This window comes from Xiphophorus hellerii, chromosome 21 (assembly GCF_003331165.1).
Source record: "Xiphophorus hellerii strain 12219 chromosome 21, Xiphophorus_hellerii-4.1, whole genome shotgun sequence".
In the NCBI taxonomy this organism is placed as follows: Eukaryota; Metazoa; Chordata; class Actinopteri; order Cyprinodontiformes; family Poeciliidae; genus Xiphophorus; species Xiphophorus hellerii.
The window spans coordinates 16129701-16153393 of NC_045692.1; the positions used below are offsets into that span (position 1 = coordinate 16129701).

The 23693-nt window shown below is 38.0% G+C and overlaps 1 protein-coding gene across 2 annotated transcripts; it reads left to right on the forward strand.

The window, feature by feature from the left end:
* The first annotated feature begins 261 nt into the window (after positions 1–261).
* Positions 262–15247, forward strand: htr5ab (5-hydroxytryptamine (serotonin) receptor 5A, genome duplicate b). Of its 2 annotated transcripts, XM_032552203.1 has the most exons (4): positions 262–746; positions 5386–6166; positions 8129–8164; positions 13071–15247. In XM_032552203.1, the coding sequence occupies exons 2-4, from the start codon at positions 5459–5461 to the stop codon at positions 13401–13403; spliced, it is 1077 nt and encodes a 358-aa protein (XP_032408094.1). In that variant the 5' UTR covers positions 262–746; positions 5386–5458; the 3' UTR covers positions 13404–15247. The 2 variants fall into 2 exon arrangements, with proteins under 2 accessions (XP_032408094.1, XP_032408095.1); XM_032552204.1 differs by lacking the exon at positions 8129–8164 and having other exon boundaries at positions 270–746.
* The last annotated feature ends 8446 nt before the right edge of the window (positions 15248–23693 follow it).

The window sequence follows — 23693 nt, forward strand, 5'->3', positions numbered from 1 at the left end:
CTGAACTAAAGTAAAACCAAAGCACGATGAATCCAATATTCTTTGTATAATTCAGTCTTTATAGGCACCAAGGGTGAAATAGTCGTAGCGATTTTCTTTCTGCGGTTAGACCAAAGCTATATTAATGAGTCTCAAAGGGAAGTTCTCCCCTTATTTTTTGCAGGACATCCTGTGTCCCGCTGGATCTTCCTATGGTCCAATCAAGAAGAACTCAATGACGCTTTCTCTTAACATAAATTGGATTTCAGTTACTTTCTGCGACATAGGGGTTTATCATGTTAACCTAGAAAGATACTGCAGGGGGGTTTCAGAAGGATTATCAATCATAAAGCAGCACGAGCCGTTCTCCTGAAGCAGGCTCTGATCACTGCATGGTCAGACTAATTAGAAACAGGGAATCTTTCCAAGACGCGCTGCTGACGGAGATACATTTATGCGCTTCGTTCCGCTTGTTAGTGAAAATAAAAGTTGTGTGCAGGTGCAGATCATAACCAATCAAGTCTCCCTCTCGCGCCCAGAAAACGTGGCGTTTATCGTTTAATTGGCGCGAGCCCTCCCCTCCTTCAGCTCGCGCCGTGGTTCATTCCAGCCTCTCTGTATCCTCCGGAGCGAAGCGCGTTTCTGCCGTTATCCACGCACTGAGCCAGGCGGTTCAATCACAGCACTGACACACCAGCAAAGTGAATATGGATGAAGAGATCAGGACCGAGATCGTCGGGACTGCTCCGTGTTTAACTGTTAACGGGGTGAGTTATTATTTACAGAATGATGACCCGAATTTTGTTTTCCAACAAGACATGGAAATTGTGTTTTCTGACTACTCTTGTCTCAAAGGTAAAGGTGTGTTTCTGGAACGCAGTGTAACAAGTGTCTTCCGAGATTATCATGGTGAAAGTGGTGACTCTGAATTGCAATCCTTTTATTTTATTGTTTAAACTCTAAATTATTCTTGGACATTTATACATGTGTGGCAGAAGCTGGCAGAAAAAGAAAATACAATTTGCATTGCTTGACAAATTCGTTCTGCTGTACCAAATTGGAAAAAGTGAGGCTTCACTTTCCTCTTTTTGCATTTTTCTTTTGAGGTTTTAACACAAGTCAGAGGACACATCTCAATACCTCCGCTTCCTTTCATCCGCAAATGTCAGCCTCAGAGAAACTCTCCTCAGAGGAAATTGTTCAACAGCTGAGCAGACAACAGTTTTCCTAATGAAGAGCTTTTTGCACAGAGAGAATGTCATTCACGCGGGTACAGTTTTAATCACAGGACTGGCTGTGACACTGCGTTTGGACCCCAAATGTGAAATGAAAATGAGATGTCACATTTGCTATTTAACTAATATGGCTTCTTTGCTGACAAACTTTCTAAAAAAAAAAAAAAGTCACATTTTTATCTGCAAACTGTAGCAAGAAGAGACAGAAAAACAATGGAAGAAACAGACATGAAAGAGAGGTAATCACCGTGGAGACAAAGTGGTTTTCTTTCTTTTAGAAAATTACGTCTGCATCCAGAAGAGACTGGCTGCCAACTGAAAGGGTTCTGAGGAAATTTTACAAAGGAAACATGCCCCTGCAAGTTTTTGAACTCGGTGTCTGATGAGCCCTGGAAAGGTTTAAGCTCCTCATAGATTGCTGTTTTTATACCACAATCAAGTACATCCTCCAGCTTGAAACCCATTTGTGTGTCTTTCCTCCTACTAAATGGTAGACGTGGACACCTTTGCATAGGTAATGAGATTATAATCACCATCCGTTTATGTCAGCTAAAATTCCCAGGAGTATTAAACCCAAGGGCCAGCTGGTGCTTTCAAAGTACTAAGCAATGTATTTGCTGCTCTTTGACTTAAATGACTGTAAAGCCCTTTGGAGTCATTTTCTCCATTCCTCTCACATCTGTGTATATGTATACAGTTGTGTGTGAGTGTGTGTTTTTCTGTATCCTTCCATTTGGGTGTTTAGTTTTTGCAGAACGTGTGTCCGCTGCCCTTCCTGACACGTGCCCCTGCTTCTGTAATGTCAGCAGAGTTACTGCAAGATTGCTGATCAGAATGCATGCATGCTTTATCACCTTTTCCCTTCACAACAGCTGTCTCTTTGTACAGCATTTTATTGGGCTAGTTAATGAGAGAGGGCAGGAGAAGGAGCACAGGGGTTAGTGGTGTGTCGAAGTCATTGATCAGGGAAAGCAGATTGTGACATCAAGAGGTAATGTAACATTTCACTCGCTGGCTTTCTCACATCATGTCACATCCACAAATTTTGGGAATGTTTTAGTGCATTATTGTGAAAAGAAAATGATGCATGTTGTTTACATTTTTTGCAAATGAAAACCTCAAAAGCTTGGCAATCAGTCCTCCTGAGTCAATATAATACGGTGCCATCATCTTTCTCTTCAAGTCTTTGGCGTATGTCCAGTTTTGAAGATGCAGTGACTAAATATGTTGCCCAATCTTACTTAAACATCAAATTTCTAGCTTTGCCTCAGAATTTCATTTGGATTTAGGCATTCTAATGAGAGTATGTTTAGGGCTGTTGTCCTGTTGAAAGGTAGATCTTGACTTCAGTCTCAAGTGGATCTCTGCAGCTTCTTGATTACTTCTGAATAGTCCAACCAGTAGATTTAAAGTCAATGGCCATGCATTGGTATGTTGTATGCTGTTCTCTTTCTGTTTTTAACCTCTGATGCCTTCACAGAGCAGCAGGATTTATCCTTAAATTCACTTGCACTCGGAGGGCGTAAGTTTGGTGACTTTTGACAACAGTGGGTTGCACTGGATTCTATCTAGGTGTACTTTGAAAAGGGGGGTTGAACACAGAGATGAGCTTTGATTTAAAGTACTACTTTTAAATTCAGTCAATGTGCTCTTCTAAGTGGCTAAAATATAGATGACAAAATATGATGGTATAATTCATCAAAAATTTTAGCTATTTTTGACTTTAATTTTATGTAGAAGAGGAAGCCCAGAATTATTCATACCCATTTCAAATTGTGAAGTTAAAGGTTCTGCACACTATTACAGACAGGCTGCTTTGAAGCATCCCAATTGCCCATTTTATTTCTGAAAAGTACTTTGCATCAACCTAGCAGGTGATGAACATCTGCAGTTATTTTCTGGCAAGTCATGGCTAAAGCTAAAGAGCTCAGCGAGAACATGTGGCTGCTCAAAACTCAGCTAGCCAGCCTACCAGGCTTTATGTAAATTGTATGCATCTTTAAGTTCCAGAGGCTGCAGTATTAGACCTTCCACTCTGGAAAATCTTAGAGGATGTGGTCGGAAATCAAAAGTGACACCTGCACAGGCAAGGCTGATGGTGTGTGCAAGGTGAAAAAGTATACAAGGATAATCACCATTCTGAACAACGTCAGCCATGCAGGTGGCAACATCACAAGGAAGACAAAGCTGGGAGAAAGAAGCCACTTCTCTAAGTAAGGCTCACAGAAGTGAGTATTGCCTTTTGCAAAAGCTTATCTGGACAAAGAATAAGACTTAATGTCTTTTGTTTTGTAATGAGATGAAACATAAATTTAATTGTTTGTCCATGATGTTGTAGCTTCAATATGGCACAAAAAAGGAGAAACATTTAATCCCAAAAACACGCTCCTCATGGTTAAATAGAGGGGTAGGAATATAATCCTTTGGATGTATTTTTAGCCAATGGGGCTGGAAGCCTAATCTAAATGGCATAAGGAAAAGAAAACATTGATGCTTAACATGAGTTGATCTGCTTAGAAACAGTTTGCTGCTTCAGAATGGTCTTAATGTATGCAGGCCATATTTTTCAGATTCTTATTTTTTTTAGTATTTTCAGTTGCATAACACTTTGTGTTGGTTTGAAATGTTTCCCGCCGCCCCCCAAGAAACCCCCAAGAACAAGCACTAGGAGTGCTTGTGGTAGTAACATGACTGAATGAGGGAAAGTTTTGGTTCAGGAAGAGACTTAAACTTTTACAAGGCAGTATTCTTACAACAACTGATGAAGAACTGTGTCTTTTTGTGAGGCACAGGGAGAAAATCCATCTGATTAAACCTTTTGGGTGAATAAAGCTATGATACTTAAAGATTTTGACCAAAAGTGTCCTTTGTTATCTGCTAGACAGATCTGTTTTTTTCAGTTGTTCAATTCTTCAATCAGAAAATTATGGGAGTCTGGGTAGCAGACATTTATTGCACTGATGCAATTATATTACACAAATTGATTTACCTTGTTGTGAACAATTGGGATTCAGAGAAGATGGGAAACCAGTTATCATCTTGCAAAGCATGCAAAATGAATGCTTCTGTAAAACTTTTAAATAACTCGTAGGTGTAAAGGTCAAGCGAAAGTGTTCTCAGTTTTCACAGAATTCCTGGGAGACGTTAGAATTTTTAAAGCATACGAAATCATTCTAACATACATGTATAAATAACGAGTTGTGATTAACTTTAAAATTAGCATCTTAAGGGATTGTTAAAACATGTATGTATAGATATGTTTTCCAAAACACAGTGCATGAAATTATTATTGCTAATTGAAATGCGTGTATAGGTTTTAGTTATTGTAACAATGTATTCTGATTTTATTTTTTTTACACTGGTTAAATAGTTTAGGAAAGAAACACAGAAATAAAGATCAACGCCAGAGTAAGGGGGGAAAAAATCATATGTCACATAGTAACAACAGCACTTGGTGGGTTGAAATTTACTGTTTCTGCAATGCTGAATATCACGCTGTGCAGACTTTAGAGTTAGGTGTGCATCCTCCTGTGAATGTGTTGACATAGTTGGCACTTTTTTTTTTCTTGGCTTGAAATTGGAGTAATAGTATGTTGCAATATAATCTTTTCAAAGCAAAAATTCCTCTCCACAGCAAAGCATATGCATTCCTAAAGCATGCAGCAGAATTTGCTTATGAGATTAATTTGTGTGTGTGTGTGTGTTTATATATAATACATATATATGACATTTCACTGTTAGAAAAAATAAAACTGCAACAAAGAACAACAAAGTTTGTTTCATTGTGCAACACAGGTCTGCTTCTAATGCAAATGAAAGCGCAGCAGTGCGATGATGAAACTGAATATTTATGGTCTTTTTCTGAGCTAGAGATGTTACCCTGAGTGCTTCTGAGCCTTTTTAATAGCAGATGAAATTGCACTTGAAAAGTTGTAGGCAGGTTGCTTGACTGCTGAAATGAGAGACTCGAGTGTGTTTTACCAATGTGAGCAAATCACTAAACTACCTCTCTTCTAGAAACACAATGATGCACTGCAGCGCATTTTAAGAGAGTAAAAATGATACTAAATGCAACACATTAAATAGATATTCCCATCTTTAACCTTCATTTGCGTCAGTGAGACTTGGTTCAGATTGAATCTGAGTCCCCGTTTCTGTCTCCTCTCTGCAGAATGCATTGGCTTCCTGCAGACATTTTCTCTGAATCCTCTCGGCCCTTGGCTGTGGGGTCGTGAGCAGCTACCATGACGTACAGCAACTCCAGCTCGCTGACAGCCAACTTCAGTGGGGCTCTGGACGGCTACGACTCCGGGGGAAACCTTTACCGTCCATTTTCAGTTTTCAGCGTGCTCACTCTCACTTTACTGGCAATGCTTGTGGCAGCCACCTTTGTGTGGAACCTCCTGGTGCTGGTGACCATCCTGAGGGTGAGAACATTCCATCGGGTGCCCCACAACTTGGTGGCCTCCATGGCCATCTCAGATGTGATGGTAGCTGCGCTGGTTATGCCACTTAGCCTGGTTCATGAGCTGAATGGCAGACTGTGGAAGCTTGGACGCGTGCTCTGTCAGGTGTGGATCTCGTTCGACGTGCTCTGTTGCACGGCTAGCATCTGGAATGTGACAGCCATTGCACTGGACCGCTACTGGTCCATCACCAGGCACCTGCAGTACACACTCAAGACTCGAAAAAAGATCTCCAACGTGATGATTGCACTGACATGGCTGCTATCTTCCATAATCTCCTTGTCGCCGCTCTTTGGCTGGGGAGAGACCTACTCAGAAGGGATGAAGTGCCAAGTGAGCCAGGAGCCATCCTACACCATCTTCTCCACCTTTGGGGCATTTTATCTCCCACTTTGTGTGGTTTTGTTTGTCTATTGGAAGATCTACAAAGCTGCTAAGTTTCGCATCGGCTCCCGCAAGACAAACACAATCACCCCTATGGCTGAGGTAATTAAAAATTCTTGTTTTATTACAATCTCCTTAAAGCAGCTTGCCATCCTTACATAATGCCTTGCAGAAATATTTACAAACATGGAAATTTTCTATATCATGTCTCACTACAGTTGCCAACCTCATTGTACTGCATTGAAATTTTATGTGACAGAGCAACACAAAAGGCATGCATCCTACTGAAGTAGTGTCAATCAAAGAATCAGCAACAGAGTGGGCGAGGGTCTCCAGAATTCCCATTTTCAGCTTAAAAGTATAACTGACTATTCATTTGTATTAACTACACTTTTCAACTTGCATAGCTTCATAATAAAGTCCATCGAAAGGTAAAAATGTGAAGGGATTTCCCAGACATAGCGGTCCAATATCTCTTGCATCGGCAGGGGAAAACGGAGAGGAGACGGCATTGGAATTGCAGAAGAAAAGCTGGAAGATAATAATGGGCCTAGAGAACCTGGAAAATGTCTTGAAGTAGCACATATTTGCAAAGTGAAAAGTTTCACAAATTAAAATCTGAGCAATGTGGCATATTTGTATTTAGCTTCCACGGGTGTATTTCTACTACTGAGTCAAATCACATTTTACTGTTATTACAACTGCTAGACTTTTGGGGGTTTATTTCTGTCAGCACAGGTAGCAACTGAGTTTGGACAGAGTGTGAGAACAACATCAAGTCTTCCCACAGTTTGCTATTCTGAGTAGAGTATGAATTTTGACTTAGCCTTTCTGAATATGTATTGGTATTCATGAAACTATTTTAATCTCAGGCGTTTCATGGTAGGTCTAGCTGTATAGTGTTTTCCTTCAGGAAGTTGCTCTCTCCCACTCTAATGTCATTTGGACCCTCAGTAGGTTTATTTCCAAGGTCATCCTATATTTAACTCTTCCACCTCTTACAACCTTCCTGTCCCTGCTCATGAAATCATCCCCACAGCATGATGCTACCATCACCACATTTCTTCCACAACAGGGAAGGTGTGTTTTGTGTGACCTGTGATGTTAGTTTCCTACCACCTATTATTTTGTCTTCTTAGGTTGGTTGCACTAGATTTTACTTAAAGGAGCTGAAGTAAGACTGCTAGACTTTTTAAGAAAACCAGGTCATCTAATAGTGTCCTTCTACAACTCAGTTATGTATTACTTTGTGCTACTAATACATATAATATATTCAAATTTGTAGTTGAAAAATGAAAAAAAACCTGAAGGTTCAAGAAATCTGAATCCTTTTGCAAGATACTGAACTTTATGTATTGTGACATGTTTACATTTAGCCTCCCATATTTAGTTCATATTTAAGTTGTATCAAGCATGCATATCTTCTTTTCAGACCTATTGTTTATTACTGTCTCTGATGAGCTGCTCATCAGTAATCAAAGAAGTGCACAAGTATCTGATGTGTGAGCGTACGGAAAAATAATTGAAGTCATTCCGCTCATCACCCGCAGACTGTTGATGTGTGCGTAGGCCGAGAGTTGAAGGCTATAAATACTGTCTCAGCATCATTAATAGGGGCCTGCACCTTCCAAGCTTTGCCGTTTAGCTAATTACCGCACATAAAAGTCTGGATCTGTTCCACTTTACATTAGCAACTATTTAATCAGGGAGGTTTTAGCTGAGAAAATTAAGCAACCCCTTATGTTGTTTTTTTGCTGTTTGTTTGTTTTGCATTTGTAAAGACATCTGAAATTAACATTGGCAATGGTTACTTATTGATTGTATATATATATATTTTCCTTGAACCTAAATGTTATGGTTTCTTTTTTCTTTCTACAGAGATTTTTTTTTCTGAAATGTTCCCTGACAACCATTTTTATTTATAATGTATTTCCCCCCTTTTGTTGTGTATCTCTGGCATTTAACTCGCCCCAAAATAAAAGCTCTTGGTTGAGAACTAAATAAATTAGCCTCATCACTAAATAAATTGCCTACTCTGATATTTCACTACCCTTCTTTTGTCAGGTTTCATCAATCAGGCAATCAATCTCCCAGCAACAGGTAATAGATTTTATTGTTGTTGGTTTTTTCCACAGATGGCTGTTGGATTAGCGGCATCTCAGTAAAAATGTTTCTCCCTTCATTTCCAACCATAACCTGCAAACTGTCAATTTGAGCTGCGATATGAGCAGAGGAATCCAAGAAAATAACCCTCCTGCTCTCACACATCAATACGCCCACCCCGACATTAAGATGTACCCACACTTACAGACACTGCAGCAGAAACATGGAGTATTAATAGGTGTGATGCACGTATTCCTGACCTAGATGCACAAATGACACTCAAGGAGGCCATAAAATTGATTGCTTCTTAAACCAATACTTCAATGTACAAAAATATGCAGAAAAATTGAGCTCTGCACTCATAATATTCATCATAACCAATCTTTTGTTGCTGATTTGTTTTGTTCACTTACACCAAACAGATTGTGAACCTCACAAGAATCTTAAATCCTTCTTTTTCTCTCTCTCTATCTTTCATCCCTGGTGCAGTTCCATAAAGCTCCAGGATTAGTAACAGTTTTTTTTCACTAGAGTTGAAATATTTTCTATTTCTATGATATTTTTCCATTAACTTGATGTGATTTGCGCTTTCTGCTGATCGCTTGGTTATGGCACAGCTCCCACTGTTCCTGGCTGTTGCTTAGCCAATGTAGCATATGCGCTCCAAAACTCAACAGCTGTTCCTTTCATATAATCACATAGAATGAACTAAGAAGCATGACTTGGCATGAGTTAAGGCAGAAGCCACAGCAGTTGTTTTCCATTCCTTACAGCTTATCACACTTTTACCAAACCTTTGTAACTTATAAACTTATTTTTCTTACAAAAGAAATGCACACAAGTGAATTATTCTCTAGGGATTAAGACAATTCTATTGATTGTGTATATTTCAATGTATCATATTTTGTAAGCAAAAAAGTGTTAAATGTATGTTTTGTTGTCTGCACTATATATTTTTGACTCATCATCTCCAGAGACTGTTTGCTGCTTTGCCCAAATGGTCAAAATAATAAGCTTGTCTCTGAAAACATTTTTTCTGGGCTCCAGATGGTTCTATAATTTGTATTTATATTAAAACTATGTGTAGCTGTGGTGGACTCTGTGTTTTAAGGTAAAACAAAGCAATAATGAAGATCATCCAACTTATTTACTACTCTTTTTTTTTCTCCTTTAAGTTCGGAAATCATCGAAAGGTTCAGTACTTAAAGTTCACTTTGTCAAAACTCTGAACATAAAACTGCTTTTATTTCGCTGAATGGTTTCATGTTTAAAATACCCTGAATGTGCAAAGCAACACTTTGCAGGTTTTTTCGTCAAGACAAAATGTGTAAAGAACACACTTCTGTGAAACACTTCAGTAGAACTTATAACAGCTTTTTTTTTTTTTTTATTAACTCAGTCATATATGCAACCCATGAAGATGTGACCTTTATGGTGTTTGATTTATTTTTATTTTTTTCCTCACATCATGAGCAGAATGTTATCAGGAGTATTCCAGCAAGAGAATGTTTTTGTTATATTTTAGTGCATGCTGAGTTGAAGACTTTGAAGTTTAATAAGCTACAGCCAATTTCCTTGCATTCGAAACAAAACAACCCAGAATTAAAACCCTAGTTGAATCATTTTGTTTTATGGGTTGATTCTTATTGTTTGTGAATGCAATATTATATGAAAAGATATGAAACTGCTTTTTGATATATTTGCAGCAATAGGTTTCATATTGAAGATAGCCCTATTTTTACATTTTGGTTTGATGGTGTAAGGACCTCAGAGGATGCTCAAGAGGCTTTTTTGATTGGAGCAGGTTTTTGTGACTGGAAAGGAGGGACACTTTTGAAGCTTTTCACCTCAATGCCACATACATTTAAAACATTATACCAAGCAAGCTAAATGCTCCATCCACTATAGGTATACAACACATTGTTTTGATACTCTGCCTACATCTCAAGCAAATCCTGATTAGTATTTGCTTAGGTTTTTCCTCTGCAATTTTTAATACTCTCTTAATGTGACATGTTGAGTTTTCTCAATAGATGCTAATCATAAAACACAAACCTTTTCTTCTCGACAGGAACTCAACAGAAAGGTAGACATAGTAAATAAAATATTATTCAGATCACAAAGCTTTTGAAATGCCCCCTCACAAAAACTAAATTAGCATTTTAAGCTTCATCCAACAAAAGATATTTACTCATGAAAATGGTTTAATTTTCCCCCTTCATTTCTTATTCAAAATATTATGAATTGTCTGCATCAAATCAGTTTTCTAAGATTATTATTTTTTTCATTTTGTCATATTTATATTTGGTGCTTCATCAAAATTTATATATTCTCGTAACCCAAGTTGTACTGTGCAATAACATGCACAGAGCATGCTTGACGTAATAGTGCCAAGGAAGTCATTCAAACAAGAATAATTTAGGTAATATAAAACTTGAACAGCAATATGCTAGTATTTCTACAATTGTGCCACACATGTTGGAGTACCTCTGTTTGTTTTTGTAAACTTTTGTTCATATTTCTTTTCTTTTTTGTTGAGGCATTGCTTTTTTTGGAAAATTATTTCCTCTGGTTTTGGATGCTTTGCAGCAGCAAACATTATTTAGTTTATTTTTGAATGGTTGTTCTGATGACCAATACAGTTGAGTTTTTTTTGTTTTTTTTTACACAACTGGGAGCAGGTGATTGGCATCCACAAAACACAAATAATACCTGAACTATTACCCCAGATCCCAAATTAGTTGAAATGGAGGCTTTATGGATGCAGAACAGAACCAAGCAGAGAGAGAAGGAAGAAGTTCAAACCAATTCTTCCATCGATCACAATGGGAAAGGATCATATCCCCTACTCCAACATCCCTCTGTCTGGCTTTCTAACTGTACAGTCAGACAGCGATTTAAAGAGGAAAGACAAAAGCAAGTGAGATTAAATAGCAATGCTTCCCAACAACTGATAGTGTAATCCTGGACATCCTGCTGTGTATAAATAATACGTAATAACTGAACCCTTGAAATACTTCCTGTGTCGCTGGAAATTAAGCTGTAAGCATGTCATGCAAATTATGTGCGTCATCAGTAGGGTCTGCAGTCAGAAGCTTTTTCAGAATAGTTGCAAAACTGACAGCTACTGGAGATCCTTCCTGCCCACACACCATCATCATCCACAACAAATTTGAAAACACTTAAGTGATATCAGTTACAACATTTTTTTTCACTTTGAGAGAATTTTTTTTTTTTTTTTTAATTGAATTGGAAATTAATACTTTCCAGTAAGTTATGGCGATATTGGGGTCAGCTGTAGGCATCCTGGCATCCTTTCTTTATTGAGCATAGTTTATTAGATTTCTTATTAATTTGTGCTGTGGTATATCTTTGTCCAATACTCGGTGTACTTTGAGTGATGATGTTGTGCTTAGAGTACAGAAGGGTTCGGTGTCCATCCAACATAAAAGTGTCTGAAGCAAGACTTCTGACCTGTATTTCAGTTCACAAAGTTGAATGTGATTTATGCAGTTAGGAGGAGGAAGTCAGCAGAAATGTTATCTGACTACAGTACTTTGGAGACATAGAAAAAACTGGCACCCTGCAGAGAGATTTATAAGTTCTCTGTAGTGAGCCCTGTTGGCCTGTCAGGTACCACTGCGGGTAAAGACGGCTTGTGCCTGAAAGTGTAATTGGAAATTCTGTCTGTGTTCAAGTTCCCATTTTCCAGCCAACAATAATACTTTATATTAGCGAACCATGCACTGATCATGCATGCACCCTCACACTCTTAAGAGGTTATACGGCACTGCAATAGTATAGTTGTCTGTCTATAACCTTATGTAATCCTCTTGCCAAACAAAATATCAGAGTAATGTTACAATTTGAATATGCTCTTTATGCTATTATTTAGTATCAGAAATGAGACTTGGTTCCAGGATTATTGTACTGTTAACATATTACATTGATGCCGTCAGACTGGAGAATTTACTTACAGTAACTCATGAAGAAATGTCATATCAAAACATGTGCACCTCTTTCCTATGTTTTTTTTTATGTTGTGTGCTAGTAAAAGTGGAGGCAAGCAGGGAAGACCTAACTGCTACATATGTTGGTTATCTTGTGGGCAGTGTTGCAGCCTCAATGCAAACAGCACTTGACAACATTACCCATCTGGGAGGGGAGGGTAATCAGTCACAGGAGGCTGCCTCCTTTGGATTTCACTTCTGTGTACTCAAACATGTTCTTTAAGAATGCTGGAAAGGTGGCAGGATTTCCATTAATTTGAAGGTGTTCCAATAGCAAGTAGTAGCAGGTAATAATATAGCTGTTCAAGAGGCTACAACACTTTACTATCTAATGTTAATTTGTTTTTTTCTATTTGAATTGTAGCCAATATTGCAAAGAGTCATAGCTTTGTTGAGGAGCCCTCTAACTCGTGACCGCTCTACCTCTACATCATGCATCGCTCCCAATTCTGGAATTTTTAAGAAAATAGTTTTCTCTCACAAAAGCGTTGACCTTAGTAACTTTACCAAATAACAGGATGTCTGTTAGTCTTGAGTTCTGCATGCTGACAAATTGGTCAGAAGGAAATTAAATGAAGGTTGAGTTTAATTATCCTTCTTCACCTAAAAACAAATCATAAAATTTAGTAAGTTAAATTTTAACTTAAAAAAAACCCTATAGCTTAATTTCTGTGCATGTTGTGTGCTTGCATGTGTTGAATGAAAATCTTTGGTTTGATTCATACTCTACTTAGAAGTCTGTAATCCATCTTTTTGTTCAACAGCACACAGCATTCAGCGCAGTAATTGGCTGTTTGTCCTTTTGTTGTTAAAGATTTTCAGTTATTAAAAGCAAACCAGGATTGCTACGAATGATAAAGTAGTGAAGTGTCTGGCTTATCCTGTGCTCCTAGGTAAAGGAGGAAGCCCAACAGCCACAGATGGTGTTCACCGTGCGCCACGCAACCGTGACCTTCCAGACAGACGGGGACACATGGCGGGAGCAGAAGGAGAAAAAAGCAGCCCTTATGGTTGGCATTTTGATCGGCGTGTTTGTGCTTTGCTGGATCCCGTTCTTCATCACCGAGCTCATTGTGCCGCTGTGCTCCTGTGACATCCCGCCGATTTGGAAGAGTATCTTTTTGTGGCTGGGATACTCGAATTCCTTTTTTAACCCCCTCATATACACCGCCTTTAATAAGAACTACAACAATGCCCTAAGGAACCTCTTCTCCCGACAGCGCTGAGTAAATCTGAGCGCCACTCGCAGTGTTACCCCACCCAACCAGACTGATCCATGTGTCACTTTATCATCTCATCAAATAGGTGATAACCAGAAATTGTCTTAAAAAAAAAAAACACCTTTAGTGTGCAACAGTTTTGTCATTGTCAATGTGTTTTGTTTAAGACTGAAACAAGCATCTGCCTGCATTTTTAGTGGCGAAATGATTTGGCATCTTATTGAAACAGTGCTCTGAAAAGGAATTTACCCCTCTACAGTCATCATCTCTCTTTTTATTTACAAAAGCTATAAAATTAATCTGCCCCCACTCACCTTGTTAAATCATAAGTTAACTCTGATCAATCGGAGCTGAACCAGGTCCAGGCCTGGATTCTGCCAGACCTGTGGAACCAAGATATCACTTCAGCAGAACCTGAGAACATGAAGTAGATTAGTTACTTTTGAGATATTCTAATGTATCAGACTAAAGAAATTCCACAACGGATGAAAAAACTGTATTTTCTTTTTTTCATCAAGGGGAAAATGTGTTTTCCTTTTCACAGATAGCATCAGCCTGCAGCCCAGAACACCTGTCAGACGGAGGAAGCTGTAGCTGGCACTTTGTGATGTGAACCTCTTGCCCAACTCAAAGAATATTGTGCCAGACTTTTGCAGCCTTGAGCGAGATGGTAGCTGCAGGAACAAGATGAACAAGATTGTCTTCTGCCACACAGATGGGATTGTTTAGATTACTGACCATATTGGAGTTTCTAACCATACTTTGATTCTCTCCAAGATGATCAGTAAACCACGATACTTTTCCACACAGGGTTGAATCTCTGAAAAGTTTGTAGTTTGAAGTAGTTAGCGATATGTTGCCAAAGGCTCATTTATTATTCTAGTCAAATGATTTTTTAATATTTAATCAGAATAATTCAATCATTTGTTTTTGTTTTTTTTGTTTGTTTTTGGAGGTTTTTTTGTAGCATTATCAGCTAACAGTGTGGAGCAAGATCTAAATGCAGACAAGATTAAGGCAAGTGAAAATAAACAATTTTACTTAAAATCATACAAATAAAAAGTCCAGAGGGACCTAAAATATTACATCACAAGAGGAACACCAAGAAACAGCCTGGGGTGAGTAACAGCATGATCTGACTGAAAAATATTTAAGGTAGAGAGTGAACTGCTGCTTCAGGATCAGAATAGCTATGGATTGTGCTCTCTCAAAAATCCTGAAAGAGAATTTCCGATCATCAGTTTGTAAAAATTAGACTCAATCACATTTAGGTTTTTCAGCAAGATGATATCACAATAATCCAGAGCATAAATATACCTCAGAATAGCTAAGAAAATGTAGGTTTTTGATTAGCCTACTCAAAGTCCAGAATGAATTCTATCCTAGATCACAGAGGACCCTCGACAGGTGGTTAATATTCATAAATTGTCCAATGTCACTGGAAAAATTTAAAGACCCATTGTTATTTATAGTAAATACTTGATGGCAGTTCTTACCACCAAAGGTTTGTTTGGATAGCCTTTTTCTCTTAATAATTTAAATCCTCACTTGAAACCATGGCTGTATTAAAATCACTTTTGTCTGTGTTTGATTTTTTTTTTCCTTTTTGTGAAGAAAGTAAAACCAAAAAAAGAATCTGTTAGAGTGAATATTAATTTTTATACCTGTGTTGTTCAAGTGTTGTTTTTATCTGGTGCATCCTAATGAAAAATAAAAGCATGGTAATTCATTTAAACTGTTTCATCATCATCATCATCATCATCATGTCTGCATAAAAGCAGAGAAGGGAGTATGCCTCAAGAAAACAAAAAAAAACATCTGTCAGAAGTAAACAAAATTAGTCTCATAAATAATAAACCAAGCAACAACTGTGTGTTTTGTGCAGAAATAGATACAGAACTTATCATTATAGATAACGTTCAACTGAATTAAAAACAAATTACAAAAAGATGGATTTTTTTCAGCTGCACTCTTATCTGTGTGTTGATAAGCTGTATTTATTTTCAATTTATTACAATGTGTGTGGATAGAGATACACTCTGTTCTCTGACGCTCATTAGCTATACGCTTTACCTCCCACACATAATTTACATCCACATACCCACATTCTTTTCAGTAGAGCAACAAAATAGCATTGCAAGTCATTACTTACACCATCTTTAAATAAATTGCTGCAACGAGAAAATGATTGGATTTAATCTCAATTCCTACAAGTAGAGAAAATCATAAGAGGCATGTTAAATCAAGACAATGTGAAAACTTGAAAGATAGCCACCAATCCTAATACTCTCTCAATAAAAAAAAATATCTGCAATCGCATTTTTTAAGCTTCTATTTTGCTTAACCTTTGTCAGTGTCATGAATTGATGCCAAGGATTTATTTTTTTATGAATATCACTCTTAGAAAACAAAATAAAGAGCGGTGAATTCAGACTCCTTTGGAAACAACCTTCGAACATTAATTTGCGGGAAAAGCAGAGAGTCTTGGCAAAAGAATAACGGAGGCACAAGAAGTCAGAAGAAATTGAACCGAAACAAATCAATGTAGCAATGCAATTCAGTTTTGTAGTTATGTGAAGAAAAGACACTACCAGATAGCATCCCTATGTGCTCTCAAATGTTCACCGAAAACAATACTCCCCTTTCATCTCGTCTTTTCATTTCCACATGTTGTACAAAATGACTGTTTTCTTGCACAAATTGCCACTTTCTACTGAAAGCATTCACTACTGTAGAATCAATCAGTGGACCTTTCTTCACTTGTGTAGTGAAATGTACCGTGAAGAATTAAGCATGACTCAACGATTCTCATCAAAGTTGTACCACATGTAGTTGTGAGAGAAACATTAAAGCTCCTTGCATCAGTTTTTGCCAGGAGGTAAATAAATTCATTTGTTCAAAAAAATATGACTTTTTTTGTGAAATTGTCCTTTTATTGGTTGGGAATGTTTGTGGGGATTTTCAAATCATAAGTAATGGAGGTCTTGCTAACAGAAACTGCGTGGAGAGAACATCGTTCTGGGATTGTTGGGGCTCTGCTAAGTAGTAGTCCACAGACACATTGAATAAAGTAGAATATTACTAAAAAGCTTATTTATTAAGGAACTTTATAACAAAATGAAACAAATTAAATAGATTAATTATGCATAGATATTTGAAAGTCTTATTTCTGTTATTTATGATGGGTTCCCCTTAGAAGTCATGGAACTATAACACTGTAAATTAGAATATTATATCAGATCATTAGACAGTAATTTGTGGCTTTAATGAAAAGTATGTTTCATACCTGCTTAAAGGTTGTTATTTTTGAACAGTGACAATTAATACTTTTGTACTTCATCTGTCATGTTTTAAAGGCAATGTTAATAAATGTAGCACACTGACATGTAAATACTAATACAGTACTTCCATGTCAGTAGCAACAGATTCTTATGACAGAAATTATATATACTAAAATACAAAACCTCAAAACTCTTGCTATACTTTTAGGTTTGACATTTCGTGCAAACATTTGGAAGTTTCCAATGTGCCTTCACAGTTTGATGGATGAGAGCCTGTGGAAACTTGGAGCACTTGCTCATATCTGCACTGATTTGCAGCTGGTTCAAAGGTTTCTGATGCAGTCAATGTTTCAAGCATTGCAAAGCTTGATGAGGTCAGGAAAATATAATACTGTACATTAATCCCTAAACTAATTTTATCAGATCAAGACAAAACAACCCACGGAATATATCACAATGAATTTCTTTGCCACTTGTATACCGCTACATTTTTTTTTTTTTTTTTTGCTTTACAGAAAGTTTCTTGGTTTTTGTAAATGTTTTATGTTTCTTTGGGAGAAAGTCTGCATGGGTTGGATGAACTTTTGAAATATAGCTGTAGGCTGTTTTTGGATGAGCAGAAGAAAAATTATGCAGGTACTAAGAATTAATGAACAGAATTATTAATAATGAACCAAAGTCAAGCGCATTAAAGCTTTGTTGTACTTCTTTTGGATTTTTTAACATCTCATATAAAAATGATTAAAAGACAGAACTCTTGATCAAATGGAGGGTTTTTTAAAAGAAGTTTAACAGATTAACTTCAGAGAATGGGGCCTTCCTATGGACCATATCTTTAAAACATTCTTTCTCCATTCTCTTTTTTACATCTTTTGATGTATTTGAAGATTTGAAGCCCTTTACCAATCACTTTTACATTTTAATCATTACATATTTCCCCTGCTGCTCGACTGCAAAAACAGTCAAGCATTACAACATTTTAAATCTTGTTTTTGTGTTTAATAATAAATAAAATACCAAATTAACTATTTTAGGGTAAAATAAATCAACTTTTTCAGTTTATAATACAAAATAAAATGGATGAATCAACATCACCCCGAATGTGATGATTTCTTGCCAAATTTTTTCAGCAGGGATTGTATTGGTGCTGTACAGTGAAAAAAAAAAAAAAACACGACACTGGTATGTAATTTAGAGATAACGTCTACATTTCTAATAAATGTGTCATTCATTAGGATTAGGTGATGGGATGTTAACTGTGAAATAGTATTTGACTAACAGGTGCATGTGCTGAACAATGATTATTGCGGTGCGTCTCTATGTGCCAAACTGTTGACTCAAAAGTTATTCAGCAAACAGTCATTGACATCTCCACAATGGGATTTATCCACAAAAGCTCTTTTGTGAAAACACTGCCTGTTTATGAAATATGGGAGCCAAGTACTGTATATAAATCGAAAGTTGAGTGATACAAGCTTTGTAGAGCTTCTGATTTCATTTTCCAGCAGGACTTGATACCTGCCCACTTTTCAAAACAAAAATCAATAACTGATATTAATGTGCTGAATGTGCCAGAAAAGTATCCAGACCACAAGTAAAATAAAATAAAATCTATGCTCTCTGTTAAGATTAAGATGAGAGACATTAGACCCAATGATGTAGACAAACTGGATATTTCCTCAGCTTTACTACAGGCTCATCATCTGCATGCTATGCTACACTGATGTAACACGATCTCCAACCAAGTGCTGAGTGCTTATACTCTGCACTAGACACATATACTTTTCAATAGGCTGATATTAACGTAAAGCCATTACCTTGCATGTAAAGAATCTATACAAGTTTAACTTTTTTAAATAAATAACCGGAGGTTTATAGAATTTTTTTATGAGTACTTTTATGATGATTAGTCAGCCAATGGAGGTGCCTCCTAAATCTCTCTGTGGTGCCTGTGGTACATTTCAGGGCCAGGAGTGAGTGTGCTACTGTTCAAAAGATCACATCCATTCATGTCCTCAGGGGAAGACAGCATGCAAGAGGACGTGGCTTGGCTAAAATGACTGAGGATTAGAACCAGGCGCCTCTGGCACACAAACCTGTGCTTCAGCTGCTGAATATTTCAGAAAAGATTCAAGCAGCCTTCACATGACAAATGCAGAGATATGCAGTAAATTCCCTCAACACAGAGAAAGAAAAATGTGGAAAAACCTTGACTTCACTAGAAAAACACTGAGAGGAGAGTTATGTTTTTGAATCTTGATTTTCCTCTTTCCTAAAACTGCATCCGATCTGATCACCTATAAAAAAAAAACTGGATATGTTGAATCCATGTGGTAAAGACTGTTTGTTGTATCTTGCAGTGACTCATCTCTGTTACAGTATCTCTACAAGAAAAAGGGCTCAGGCTTTTACAGTTAGAGGTGACATCGACTCTCCGAGTCTGTTGCTGTGCCACTTGCTATTCTGTGGTGGTTTGGTTTTTTTTTTATCAAAATAGATCCAAATAGAAACAGCCCAGTGGAACTGGGGAGAAAAGGAGCTCCAGCTGAGAATGTGTGTGTTTGTGTGGTGTGAATGCATCTATCAAGCTTGCGCTCTCATCTTGCTGGCTACTTTCCATCCAACTTCTTGGGGCAAAACCAAGGTGATTAAAAAAACAAAAAACAAATAAAAAACAAAATGAACTTAAGACTTGGTTATACTTAGTGGAAAGCTGCAGGCATCCTGTCATAGGCTTCACTTGACTTTTGTAGTTTAATAAGTTTTGCTTCACAAAGGAATTACAATTCCTTTTCAATACAATTCACAAAGGAATTACAATTCCTTTGTGAATGGTTCCTATAAAGCACACAAATAAACAAAGCAGAGTAATTAGGACATTCGCTACAAGATCTGTGCAATGTACTCATTAATCTTCTTCCATTAATTTAATAGAATGCTATTAAATTTAACTTAACAGTTTTAGCAGAGATAAATTAAAAGATTTTAAATTGCTTAACATTTCAATTTTACAAAGTGTTACTTTGTAAGAATGCAAGGAGTAATTTTTATAGCTTGATTATTGTTGCCATAGCTACAATTTGATGCCATGAGTTTAATCCTTGTGTTTGAGCTCAGTTTGTTCACAAATACATCTCAGCAAATAGTAATAATAATGTCTTTTTGCCTGTTAAATGGTCAAGTACTGTATGGCAAACACCACAGAATAGCAGAATGTGAGTTTAATTGAATAATTTGGATCTGCAGTACCACACCAACCTATTTGCTGATCTTATAACATGAAGCTAGTTCTAATATTTTATCACACTAGTTCCAAGAATCTCATCATTTCATGGTACATGAAATAGAATGAAACATAGAAATGAAATATGTTATGTAATATAATGACTTCAATGAATATTAATGAACTCTTCAATGTTTTCATTATACCACGGTGATAGGAATAAAGCAAAAAAATTGCAACTCGGGAAAGACACATGAAATTAGTCCAGGGAGATTAGCTATGAAGAATTTAAATAAAAAGGCAAAGAGAAAAATGAAATTAATCATGAGCTAAAAGAAATTCTAATTATGTGCACAATTTTTCAGTATATAAGCTGAACATGGCCAAAGTGATAAAACATCTGCCAAACACTCCGTTTCTTAAAAACAACAATAAAAACAAATCTGTTTTATTCAACATATACCAAGAAATGCCTCATTGCTAGAGTTTAAATTTGACTTAAGAAATGTTCGCCATTTCATCATATATCTTCTGTACCAAATCATCAGGTTGTTTTTTTTTCTAAACTGTAAACAAAACAAACATCATCTCTGTCATCTCTCTACAGACTGTTACAACCCTCCCCCAAGACCACCAAGGGTAAATACTGGCACTGGATGTAACACAAAATAAAATATCTGGAGCAGTTGGATTCGTCGAAAATAAAGATAGTTTAATTGATAGTTCAACACAAAATCCAAGTCACAATAAACATGCACAGGGAAGCTTTAAGCTTCAGGGTCTCCAAGGCCAAAACAACAAACAAAACATCCCCCTTTTAATTATAAACTAAAAACACTTTCTAGAAGAGAAACTGAAAATAAAGTACAAAACCTGAACTCCCTGGCTAACCAAGAAACAGGAGAAAAACAGTTAAACAAAATGGCAGAGAACCCCTACCAGCTTCCACGGTGAAGAAAAACAAAATTATAACCACTTGAAGCTTCACACAAATGCTCACAGCAAGATTATCCACAGTCTCAAACAAAGTCAGTTCACCGACATGATCACACCAGATCAAGGCCCAGGAAAAGAAAAGGGATCTGACATCTCAGGTTTGGAGCTCTTTATGGGGTGGCTGACGAGCTCCAACACATTACACCTGTGGCAGCCAGGAGGAGCTGAAACACAAAGAAGAAGCTCTCTCATAAAGAGAGCTCCTAGAGGTCAGTGACCGTAACACCCTCCCCCATAAAATCCTTCATGAAATAAGAATATTTCATCATCATTTGTACTACAGTGAGGTAAGCAACATTATATCCTGGAAAGTACATCTGCTATCACATTTTCAGCCCCTTTCTTATGCCTGATGTCCAAATTATATTCTTGCGCCAGTAAAGCCCATCGCATTAACCGCTGGTTGTGGTTGTACATACGGTTTAGAAAGACTAATGGGTTATGGTCTGTATAGACTATAACAGGACTGGTTGAAAACACATAAACTTCAAAATGCTGCAAAGCCAGTAGCATGGCTAATGTTTCCTTCTCAATTGTAGAATAGTTTAATTGATGAGGCTTGAACTTAGCTGAGTAGTAGGAAACTGGGTGACTGATGTCATCTGTGCCATCTTGGAGCAACACTGCTCCAGCTCCAGTGGCGCTTGCATCTACCTCCAGCTTGAAGGTCTTGTTGAAATCTGGAGCCGCCAAAACAGGAGCGCTGCATAGAAAGGACTTTGCACAGTCAAATGCATGTTGACATTCAGTAGTCCATATGAATTGTTCCTTCGGACTACACAACTTTGTCAGAGGAGCCACCACCATGGAGAAGTTCCTGCAAAAACATCTGTAGTAGCCAACCAAACCCAAGAATCGTCGGAGCTCACGTCTTGTGGTGGGTACTGGGTAGCTTAGAATAGCCTCCACCTTTGCATTCACCGGACGTACCTGACCATGGCCCACTTCCTTTCCAAGGTAGGTCACTACTGCTTTGGCAAACTCACATTTTGCCAGATTCAAGGTGAGGGAAGCTTGAGCTAGACAAGCGAACACAGTTTTCAGAGTGTCAATGTGATCAGTCCATGATGATGAATAGATTACAATGTCATCCAAGTAGACATTACAGTTCTTAATGTCTCCTAATATCGTGTTCATCAGTCGCTGAAAGGTAGCTGGGGCATTTCGCATTCCAAAAGCCATCACTGTATATTGCAGGAAGTGATCTGGTGTGACAAAAGCTGAAATATCAGAAGCTCTGGCAGTCAGGGGAACTTGCCAATACCCCTTCAGCAGATCTAATTTGGTTATAAATGTGGCTGGACCAATGCTGTCTATGCAGTCATCCATGCGAGGCAATGGATGTGAATCAGGGACTGTAACTGCATTTACTCTTCGAAAGTCTGTACAAAAACGTTGCGAACCATCTGGCTTTGGGGTCAGAAGACATGGAGAGCTCCAGGAGCTACGACTCTTTATAGCCAAACCATTTTCCAGTAAATACTGAACCTCTGTCTTCATCATTTCCCTCTTGACTGGGGGACAACGATATGGATGTTGTTTGATGGGGACGCATCGCCCACGTCAATGTCATGCTCCAGTACCGAGGTCCTAGAGGGCACATCTCCAAAAAGCGCAGGGTACAGCTGGATCAGTCCTGTCACATCCTCCTTCTCAGCACTGGGAAGATAGGACAGATATGCATCCAAAGAATCAAGAATAACAGAGTTTGAAAGCCTACCACAAGGGCCATCATCACACTTTTTCAAACCATCCTGAGGAGTATCTCTAGACACAAGAGAAATTGATGTAGGTTTTGGAGAGTCCTCACATGTGTCCTTGTGGTCATTTTCTCTGGAATGAAACAGCTTCAACATATTGATATGACACAGACGGGTTTGGCGCCTCCTATCAGGAGTATGAACAACGTAGTCTGTGTCATTGACTCTGCGTTTCACCACATATGGGCCTGCAAATTGGGCTGAAAGAGATGGGCCTGATGTGGGCACCAGCATAAGCACTTTATCACCTGGTTCGAATGACCGCTGTACAGTCTTTTTGTCATATAGCCATTTCATTTTCCCTTGGGCAGCCGACAAAGACTTTCTTGCTATTGAGCAAGCATGGTATAGACGTTCCCGACATTGGGTGACAAACTCAAGGACGTTAGATTGTGGCTGGGTGTCAGCTGACAGGAGCTGTTCCTTCAGAACCTTCAGTGGTCCTCTTACACCATGCCCAAAAACCAGTTCAGCAGGACTAAAACCAAGTGACTCCTGTTTAGCTTCACGGGCTGCAAACAGCAGAAAAGGAAGTCCTTCATCCCAGTTTTTGTTCGTCTCATGACAATATTTTCGCATCATGGCCTTGACAGTCTGATGCCATCTTTCTAGAGCGCCTTGTGACTGAGGATGGTAGGGACTGGAGGGAATATGTTTAATGCCAAAAGACTGTAGTGTCTGCTTGAAGATTTTGGACTGAAAATTGCTGCCTTGATCAGTTTGGATAACTCTAGGCAGACCAAAAGTAGCAAAAAACTTTAGAAGAGCTTTAGTTATGATGGGTGCTGTAATTTTTCTTAGTGGAATGGCTTCAGGGAAACGGGTGGCAACACACATGACAGTCAAGAGAAATTGATTACCAGCTTTTGTTCTGGGCAGAGGACCCACACAGTCCACCAGAACACGCTCAAAAGGCTCACCAACTGCAGGAATGGGCTTAAGAGGGACAGGTGGCACCCTCTGATTAGGTTTACCCACTATTTGGCAAATGCAACATGTTCTACAGAACCTGGCAACATCCTGTTTCAGGCCTGGC